The sequence below is a fragment of the Emys orbicularis genome, chromosome 13 (genome assembly GCF_028017835.1).
Source record: "Emys orbicularis isolate rEmyOrb1 chromosome 13, rEmyOrb1.hap1, whole genome shotgun sequence".
NCBI classification, from domain to species: Eukaryota; Metazoa; Chordata; order Testudines; family Emydidae; genus Emys; species Emys orbicularis.
Window position 1 is genome coordinate 41,836,141 of NC_088695.1, and position 10,880 is coordinate 41,847,020.

The window sequence follows — 10,880 nt, forward strand, 5'->3', positions numbered from 1 at the left end:
GCAGCTTTCTGAAGGATAAATATGCTCTGAATGTTGTCAGCTGTGTTCCTGGCAGACTTGTGAAAGGATCTCTCTAAGACAGTAAAGCTTTTCAGAACATTGGGTTGACCCTGTGCTAAATCCTGAAAACCAGTAAGAAAGCTTACTACCCATGGAATGTTAGTTCTTTGTAGGTGGTACAAAGAACAAGGGGTTTAGGTCCTTTTCTTGCTTTTATGTTGGAATTCTAGTAAGGGTATGCACATTTTCACCTGTTCCTAAAATCTTAAGTGTGGATTGTCTGCATTTTGTAAACAGCTTGAAAATCAAGATTCTATATTTAGTGGCTAGAGACTAATTTTGACCCATTTTGTTGACCATTCAGAAGCAAGTAGGTTTTATAATTGGTCTCGCTTCTTAGTGGGTAGACTTTTTTTAAGGATCAAGTTGTATACTTAGGTCTCTTGTCTCTGACCTCCATTTGAGTCTACGTATTGCATGTAATTTTTCTGTCTTACTATTGGTAACTTGCCTAGTGGGCATCACGTTACTATGCTGAATGAAAGGAATGATCATAGTGGGCTGAAAGGGAAGCTGTTGGTAGAGACTGTGTGCCAAGCACCTATTTGATGATTGAATCGCACTGTCAACTAAGGAATTGTTATATGCATATGTGACGCCAAAACTTGACCCTAATATTAACCAAAAAAGTTTGATTTCAGGCAAAAATTCTAAATTATATACTTGTTTTTTACATTATAGCTGCATTTGATACTGTGTGTTCTCTTGTCTGACTTAAGAAATCTTTGAAATTTGAATTTAGGCAATGTGTTCTGAGTGCAGTCATCTGAAGCTATATTTTTCAGTGTTTCCCACCCAGGTCTGTTTTGACTATTACTAAAGAAATGTCTTAACTTAAATGGAGAAGCCCTGACCAGAAAAGAGAACATTGTTCTTAACTTGAAATGTTCAGGTAATCTGAAGGGTTCCCCCAATCTGGAGAGCCACTTGGTATTTAAATGATATTTGTAACTATAGATTTGAGAAGGAAGCTGAACACTAAGACTCGTTGTTTGGTGAGCTACCCAACTCAGAGTACAATGAAGTAGCTCATTCCCTCCAGAATGGGGGAACCCTTTACAGAGCTGCTCTATTCAGGTAAGAAACAATGTCCTTTTCCCATCACGCTAAACAGGTGTGCATGTCTTTATACATATGTTCTTTTTGTAGCTGTGAAAGAATCCTTGCCAACAGACCTACAAACAAGAAAAGAGAGAGATGTTTTAAATGAACCTCGACAAAAGTTACGAATATTTTACCAGGTATTGGAAGTTTAACACCATTAAGAATGGAGGAGTACATAAGTATTATAGAATTTAAATGTTCAGGCCTGATCTTTATGCAGATTTTCCCATCTGTGTGGAAGAGGAGGCATTTTTAGCTATATCTGCAGCACTGTCCCAGTTGCCACTTCAGCAGAATAGCACTTCCCCTAGATCATTCCCATAGGGAATATGTGTGTGCGCTAAAGTGATGGGTTTTTAACTGGGTTTTGAGGGTGGAGGACTAATAAATGAAATATTTCAGATAATGCTAATACCAACCTTTTTTTTTTTTTTTTTTTTTTTTGGCATCAGTTCCTGTATAACAACAATACAAGACAGCAGACTGAAGCCAGAGATGACTTGCATTGCCCCTGGTGCACGTTGAACTGCCGCAAACTTTATAGTTTACTCAAACATCTTAAGCTTTGTCACAGCAGATTTATTTTTAATTATGTTGTAAGTAATCTCAACAGTTATCAGTATGAAACAGTCTGTCATAGATATTGTATAGCGCAGTGACATCATTGCCATTCTGTTGTAAGTAACATAGTCAGGGTCAGCTCCCTGTTTAAGTATGTGAAGCCAAAATTGGGCCCCAAGAGATCGATCCCTCCCCCTCCCCACCCCCCGATTGACTTAATCTTTAACAGTACAGGAGAATCACTTCAGTTTAGAATATTTTTCTTCACTGTAGTTGTCTTTTGATACTGTGTATTCGTTTATATGATGTAGTCAGTAATTTAACTTAGATTTAAAATCAGGAATTTCTTGAGATTTTAGGAAGCAGTTAACGATTCCAAGTCCTGTTAATTTTAGTTTAGTAAGGGACTTTATCCAAAAGATTACTTAAGAAATGTTTCCTTTCCAATGCATTTTTTCAGTGTTTTCAAATCACTAAATTTATTTCTGATTTCCTTCATTTTAAACTCTAAGATTCCTATTTCCTCTTTTTGTCTATATCATGTCCATATTGTAGCTTCAGCACTTGGAGATCTGGTTAGAATATAGAGCAAGGACTGGCAGGTTTCCTAAAGGATTCATAAAACTTTTGAGGCACTCTTCTGAATCACTTCTGTATTTGTGAGCTTCTGAATATTAATTTTTAAACTTGTTACTTTTATTGAGTTTTTCAAACCAGACTGATGGCTTTGTATTAAAATCCTTGGATGAAAAGGGTGAGAATGAAACATCCAGGATGAAGAGGCCTTTGTTTGCATCTAAAGGAAAAATTATTTCTTAAGTTGTCTCACTATCTCTGGGGAAGGAAGAGAAAACTAGAACCATGTGAGACTTGATACTATGGATGCAATGATTTTGTAAGGCATTTTGAGTTTGAACAGTCACTGTTCTAAAACTCCTTGAGGGATTGAGAAAAAGAGGATAAATCCTGTTGCAATAGTGACTTTCCTTTATTATGCTAAATGTATTTACTATTGTTTGTTACAGTATCATCCAAAAGGTGCTAGGATAGATGTTTCTATCAATGAGTGTTATGATGGCTCCTATGCAGGAAATCCTCAGGATATTCATCGTCAGCCTGGATTTGCCTTCAGTCGCAATGGACCAGTCAAAAGAACTCCTATCACACACATCCTTGTATGCAGGTAGGGGAATAAAAAGTGAAGTGGTGTTCTATATATATTGCATGGACCAAACTCTGCCTTTATATATCCATTGGTTTCTGTAAAGTTGCACATGGTTTGAGGGTAGAATTTGTTCCTCTGTTTGAAAACCAGGAAAGGAAATTCAAAGTGAACGAGTAGTTGTATTTTGAAAAGTGACCTTGTAAAGTGGTATTGAGGGCTATCATCACCAGTGATTCCATATAAAACTAGTTCACTTTTTAAGTAAAAAGGTGCTTTCATAGCTGCCAGCCATACCCAGCTCATCCTGTGTTCTGAAAGATAAGGTATGTTCTTTTTCTTGTGCTTCACCAGTAATGATGATTTTTAATTTGGAGCATAGTTACAAATCTCTGAGAGACAGAAAAGAATCCAGCTGAGTCTTCTATATGTACTGGCTCTCTAATGCTAACAGGAGTAAAAAGTAGTAAAAGGGTATTGTTACTGAAGCAAGCAGATATGACAAACCTTGCTCTTCATGTATGTTCAGTCAAGTAAGAATATGGTATTTTCATATTCTATTTAATCTGACTGTAACTGCGCTCTTAAATTATATTATTCAGATACTTGCACAATAACTTATTCTGAGGTCTAATATGGTTTTTATGCTTAATCTTTTGTATTAGATTTGGAAACTACAATATACACAACCCAATAAAATGACAAGTATTAGTAATTAGTACCACTGGTGACTAGTGTTTGCATAGCTGAAGTCTGATAGAACTGAAAACTAACATGTAAAGCATGCTTAATTATTTTTTTTCTTTCATTAGGCCAAAGCGTACAAAAGCAAGTATGTCAGAATTTCTTGAATCAGAAGATGGAGAAGTGGAACAGCAAAGAACATACAGCAGTGGACACAATCGGTTATATTTCCACAGTGATACCTGTTTACCTCTCCGTCCACAAGAAATGGAAGTAGACAGTGAAGATGAAAAAGATCCTGAATGGCTGAGAGAGAAAACTATTACAGTAAATTATTTATGTACAAAAATGTATTTAGATGAATTTTCCTTGCCTATATTTTATTAAAATTATCCAGCAAACAATTTATCAATTTTGCTAAGCAGAGTTAGTTTTCCATCAGTCAGAAATCCAAATAGTGGTGTGTATATATACACACACCTGCTCTTATTAGACTAGTCAAATGGAACCTAGCCTTTGGGATTAAAGCCCTGAGTTCATTAGAGTTGCACCACTTACATGAAATGTTTATCCATTTGAACTGCAGGCACTAAAGTGAACGTGAAGTCTGTCCTCAGTTGCAGTTCACATAATCTTACAGGCTCCCTTCATTTTCATATGTTGCTATTATTTAGTGCAGGAATACCACTTGATAATAGGAAACATACGGAAATGTGGGTTTAGTAATAAAGGACTTGCACATGATGTTTTTACACCATGATCTACCCTGACTGAAGAGTATTTTGATGAATTTACAGGAGCAGTTGTTTCTGTGAAATATAGGTGATTGAAAACCAGGAAAGGAACTTCAAAGTGAACAAGTACTGTATTTGCTAACCTTGGGATTTTAATGTTTGTTTGATATTTTCACTGCAGCAAATTGAAGAATTTTCTGATGTTAACGAAGGAGAGAAAGAAGTGATGAAATTGTGGAATCTACATGTTATGAAGCACGGGTATGATAGTTTCTTGTAACTTTTACTAGAATAGACTTATTTTATACCATTCTTTGCTGCATCGAAGTTGACTTAAAATACACAATTAATTTGTATGTGTTTAACCTTTTAAATGTAGTGGATCCTCCTTTCCTCTTTACTCGCTATACTCAATCTTGAACAGTACCTTATCAGAGGATATTAAAATCCTGCATTTTGATTGCAGTTTCTGGAAGCTGGGGCATTTGGGATGCTATTTCTAATTATGCCTTTGATCCTGGAGGGATCACAAAGTACTTTAAAACTGAGTGAAATGCTTCACATAGCACTAAATTACAACCAGCTCTGGGGAGAAATGGAGCAACTATTTAACAGTGCACAGACATCATTTAGAAAGGACGTAAACATATTGTATTCAATGGAAATTGGAAGAGGTAATTTAGGTAGGCAAATTCGTATTGCTTGAATTGGAATTTGCCAGAACGTCTATGCTAACTCTCCCTTCTCTTGCAAAAAGTCCAGTAGAATCTTCAGTAGCCACAGCTGCCTAGGATCTTGGATGAGACGCTACTTTTGCTAAACAGTGTAGCATGTGTAAAGGAATTTTTCTCTACACCTAGTGTATTTATTTTCTAGCCTTAATTTTTCAAAGCCAAGTTGAAAAGGAAAACCAAACATCTGATGTGGTGTAAACATAAATCCAGCAAGTCAAATACCTTCTATAGCTAAGACCACAGCTGTATTGCATCAATGATGACCCAGGAATCGTGAAGTATACCTGTGGTTTGATGTAACCGAAATATAAGTCCCACAAATAACTTCTTTTAGAACTATCTCTACATTCTTATTTACTTATACTAAGGATGACGACATATTCTGAAACTGATCCAACAAGTCTCTACCATGATTTAATTGATTAGTTTGTAATTCACTGAACAGATATAGAGCACTTAAAATCCAAAGGGAGATCAGTTTAAAAGAGGAATGTGCTGCAGTGTGTTTGCATTTTCTTACTATTTTAGATTAATCTCTGGAAATTTTGAAAGCTTTTATATCTGGAAGCTCCCAGGCTCTGATAGTGACATTACTATTAGTGATGTGAACTACATGTTATATTGCTTTTGATTTCCAAAATGTTTTACTTCCATACTGACAATTTTTTAATTTGACAGGTTTATTGCTGACAATCAAATGAATCATGCCTGTATGCTGTTTGTTGAAAATTACGGACAGAAAATTATTAAGAAGAACTTATGTAGAAATTTTATGCTTCATCTGGTCAGCATGCATGACTTTAACCTCATTAGCATAATGTCAATAGACAAAGCTGTTACTAAGCTTCGAGAAATGCAGCAGAAGTTAGAAAAAGGAGAATCAACTACCCCAACAAATGAGGAGTTTTCTGAAGAACAAAGTGGGACAACAAATGGATATAGTGAAACTAACACGAGAGAGAGAGTTTCAGAAACAGATAGTGTCTCAGGGGTCACAAAACAGAGCAAAAAACAAAAGCTCTGAAGGAAAAGGCAAATGCCATTCAATGGACAAACATTGAAGTGACATTCTAGGGTGCATGAGCTATATAAAGAATTAAACAAAAAATTACACAGGTTCCAAACAGGCACTGTTGGATGGAAATAAATGATTTCAACAAGGATATTGTTACAACAGATTCCTATTCAGTTAATTATGCAAGTACTACATGTATATCAGTTTTGGTGATGTAATGAAAATATTCTAAGAGTTTGAGCATGAAGAGCAATACAAAAATCTTTTTGTAATTTTAGTAATTAGTATCTTATGAACTCTACTGAATTTACATAATTTAAGTATATGTAAAACAGTTTTTTATATTAAGGTTTTTGCATCTGTACCTGGCTGTTTTTCCTACCATGAAGTTGTGAAACATTGGGAAGGGATTGGGATACAATTTGCTTTTTTTAATTTAGAAATGCTCCAGTTAGCTTTTTTGTAAAAATATGCATCATTATTTAAAGTTTAACCTTGATCCTTGTTTTTTGGAATCATTTATCAATTTATGATCATCATAAACCACAAATTGATAATTTTTTTACACTAAAATTGTAAAAGTTTGCAAATTTAACATAGCACTTCTTTGTCTTGTGCCTGTTTGGAAAGACCTTGGCTTTTCACATTACAGACACAGTGAAATACCATCTTGGCTTTTTGAGGTTACTGGCAGTTTGTTTTTTGTGGATAATTCTGATGTATTGATCGCCCAGTGTACCATTTTAAACTTGAACATTTAGCTACTTTCTATTTTTATTACACCTTTACACAGCTACAAAAGAACTATCTGGTGTCTAACTCTTTTTTTAAAGGGTTGCATCGTAGTGTGCCATGCTAAGGCCCAGTCAGTATGTAGTCATTCATTACTCTGATAAATACTCCAGTTGGAGTTATGCATACTGTTTTGCCTGAGTACAGACTGCAGGATCAGGCAATAGATTTAGCTTGGGCTTTTGAGATACCACTCTTCAGGAAAAATGCACTGTAAAATTGGACCAGAAAATGTGTTGCACTTCTTATGCAAGTATTCTGTGATGTATTGTATTCAATACAGATACTAAGATGCTGACTAAATATATTTGAGCAGTTTTGCACTGCTGTTAACACATTTTATGCATATGTTTACAGATTTTTTCCAATGGAAAGTGGTTTCACTACTGGTACAGTATCAGCACCGAAGGGTTTATTCAAGCAAGCACTGTGGTTGTGACATCACCTCAATTTTTTATTATCCTTAAGATATTGCATTTTTCATATTCTTTATTTATAAAGGAACAATGCTGCTGTAAATACAGGTATTTTTAATTTTTTTATTTCATTCCATCACCATAAGATGCATTTCCCTATTTTGTTTAAGGGATATATAAGCTTTCTAATGGTGTCTTCAGAAATTTATAAAATGTAAATACTGATTTTGATGGTCCTTAAGATGTGTTTAACTGTGAGACTATTTAACTAATGGTGTGGATGTGATTTGTCATCCAGTATTAAGTTCTTAGTCACTGATTTTGTGTAAAAATAGGAAAGAGGGAAACTGCAGCTTTCATTACAAACTCTTTGATTTGTCAGTTCTGAGTTATAGCAAACTCTAATTATGCCTCTGGGTAGTACATCAAGCATTTCTCTCTGGCTTTAATTTGCTAAAGCTGTGCACATATGTAAAAAAAATAGATTATTTTAGGGGAGATGTAGTTCTAGAATTATTGCTTATGTCATTTCTTAAGCAGTTATGCTCTTAATGCTTAAAAGAAGGCTAGCATTGTTTGCACAAAAAGTTGGTGATCCCCAAAAAAGTAATGAAATTACTTCTGTCCAGTAAACTTTGTATGTCATGTCAATTTATAATAAAAGCTGAAAAAATCCCTTTGTTTTCTATTTATAATAAAGATGCCTTTTCTATATGTACCCTTAACAAGAAATTTTGAAGAAATCATGTAAGCTGGTTAAAAAGCATTTGAATGGTACAGTAGATGTAAAGAAAGAAGCAAGTTCAGTTGTTTAAATGAACCTTTGTTTTTACATTAAATGTTTATTTGAAATCAGATTTTGTACATAAAGTTCAGTAATATAAAATCTGCCACCATTGTTGTCCAGTCATTTTGTGTGCGTGCAAAAAGGCCACAAATAATACCTTGTCTGAACAACGTAACTTTCTTTTCAGTTTTGACCAAATCTGGATCATCTACAATCTCCATCTGTCAGGTTGTTACAGTTCTCCTGTCTATATTAGAGTTTTATATGGTCACCCATCGTTGTAGTATCTGAGTGCCTTCCCCATAAAATCAGTATTGAAATCCCTAATGGACTTTCAGGGAGTCTCTGGTTCTTGCTCTTTTGAAGGTTTAAAAAAATCCGCTTGAGATTTTTTGTTTCATTTACAGGTTTTTATTTCATCATTTTTTGAGGGTGGGTGTTTGGGGTAGATGGTGTATATGTTGTGAGCTAAGGCCCCTCTAAGTTGTGCGGCTGCCCAGTAGGCTATCAAGTGCTGTGCACTTCAGGTGTCCCTCCCCCCACTGCTATGCTACTCCTGCCCTCTGCCTTGGAGCTGCTCCTGGGAGCCTCCTGCTTGCTGTGCAGGGTGGGGAGCACTGATGTCAGGGTGTGCCCCTGTACCCCATCTCCACAGAGCGGGGTTGGGGGGGACGACACATGACGGGTCAGGACAGAGGGAACTTGCTGGCAGCTGCTGCTGCATCTGGACATGCCGGTCTACTTAAAAGAGCAGCATGGTTAAAGGGGCAATGCCCCACACGCGCGTTCTCTCTCTCTCTGTGTGTGGGTGTGACACTCACCTCCCAACACTTGTGGTGGTGTTCTTGATACTTCTTTCAAAGGAAGGTGGACTTTGACACAAAGAAATTCAGCAAAGCTGCTGCTTGACTAGTTGGAGTAGGCAAATAACAATAGTAATGGCCAAATGGAGTCAATATGAAAGGAGTTTTCAGAAGAGATGGGGAGATACTGCTGGGAAGGCTTGGTGTTTCACCAGCTGTGTTTTTGTGGGAAGGAAGAGTCATGGCCAATAGTAGGTGAGCAAAAGGCAGGGGTGTAGTGAGGCAATGCCTGAAATAGGCTGCATAACGTTCATAGAGTGCTTAAATATGCAGTTTAGAAATGGATCTTGAAACAAAGGGAGCCAGTGGAGTTGTGAGAGGCTGTGTTTATTTTATGAAAGGAGGCACCAGCATAGGCTAAACTGAGTAGGAAGCCACAGAAAGGAGTTGCAGTGAGAGGAAGTTAAGGCATAGGTATGTTAGCAATGTACGTGAACAACAATTAATGCGGGTTGTGGCAAGGTTTGCAGACCTATATAATGAGCAAGGCAAGTTTCAAGTATACCATCTTTGGTCTTGTGGCAAATGAACTAGCTGTGGCTTAAAGGGAGAAATTATGCTTGTCTTGTTCTTCCCAACAGTAGCACTTCTGAGGTTAGAGGGAAGAATCACCAACAGTGTTTATGTACACTTCAGTAGCAGGTCCTGTGAAAATTACTAGAAAAGAATTCCATACAGAAAGGATAATAGTAAAGCTGCACTTGGTCTGAGTAGACATGTTTATGGACAGACCCAGTTATGCTGGTCATCTGATCTACGGACTTACTAGTATAGGGCTCATGTATACCTAGTTTGAACAGATGCTGAGGTTTATTCCGGAGGGAGGGGTGAGGAGAGCAATATAAGCAGTGCTAACAATTAACAGACATGAACAGAGTTCAGGGATCAACTTTTATTTTTAAAAAATAATTTCACAAGACAAACATCTGTCATTGAGGTAAGTGAGTATTATGGCTTCAGAGAACATACTTTCAAAGTTTCATAAGCAGTTTTGTATTTACAACAAGCTTTTTGCATGACTCTAGTATTTAGATGTGGAACATGTTTTGAAGCAGTTGCAAGTGTCAAGCCTTCAATCTGCTGAAACCTTTAATTGTTCTGGAGAAGCTACTGCTACAGTAATGTTCTTTAAAAGGATTAACAGTACAGGTGAGTACTTTGGTGTTTGAAGAGTACCTATCTAGTAGTTCATGCGTCTAGCCTTTGTGATCATCTACAACAAATCTGTCTTTACAAACAGCTGGAAGCTGACATCTTGGATAATGGCAAAAGATGGGTTTTAATGTAAGTGACTTATCTCCTTAAACTTCATGATTTCAGGTAAGACTGATTTGACCTCAATTATACCCTCCCTAAAAGCTAGAGAGAGTGAGGGTTTGCAGTAGTGCAGGGGCTAGTTTACCATGCTGGACATTTCTCAAATCTTGTACAAATGTACCAGCCCTTACTACAAATTACATTTTTTTAAGCTGGTTTGTAGTATGTACTGTGAACAAGCTGACAGAACTATCTCGGGTAGGAGTATACTGAACTGTGTGAACAAAGCCCTATATAATGTATCTCCATTTTATATTTTGATAGTTACCTATTCTTACCAGCCCTTTCACAAGAAGAGGGAGGCATACATTTGCCTCTTAGAGTGAATACCCTTTTTTTTCTTAAAGACCGCAATCTGGCTCTCTTTGCTTGAAGTAGAGTTTTATGGAGGTTAATCATACACACCCAGTACCTAACATCTGGACTCACAGGGAAAGGGATCAGAAATATCCAGTGGATAAGGCATGGGCATATGAAACAGACCTATGTTCTGCTACCAGCTTCAGTGCTAACTTGACTATTGGCAAGTTGTACCCTCTGTTCTGCTGTAAATAGGGATACTACATGAATAGTCTTCAAAAGCACTTTCCTAGGTATAGATGAACTATATTATGTTAAAAAAAAAAAAAAAATTGCATCAGATCAGTGGTC

General features: G+C 36.6%; 1 protein-coding gene across 1 annotated transcript in view; it reads left to right on the plus strand.

Annotated features, from left to right (window-relative positions):
- The window catches only part of SUZ12 (SUZ12 polycomb repressive complex 2 subunit), a 50,010-nt gene extending 43,903 nt beyond the window's left edge, over window positions 1-6,107 (plus strand). Inside the window, exons 11-16 of the mRNA XM_065415612.1 lie at window positions 1,210-1,301; window positions 1,617-1,760; window positions 2,751-2,908; window positions 3,700-3,898; window positions 4,487-4,566; window positions 5,718-6,107. Coding sequence (XP_065271684.1) covers window positions 1,210-1,301; window positions 1,617-1,760; window positions 2,751-2,908; window positions 3,700-3,898; window positions 4,487-4,566; window positions 5,718-6,063 — 1,019 coding nt within the window. The 3' untranslated portion in view covers window positions 6,064-6,107. The remainder of the gene's footprint in view (window positions 1-1,209; window positions 1,302-1,616; window positions 1,761-2,750; window positions 2,909-3,699; window positions 3,899-4,486; window positions 4,567-5,717) is intronic.
- Window positions 6,108-10,880: the final 4,773 nt, after the last annotated feature.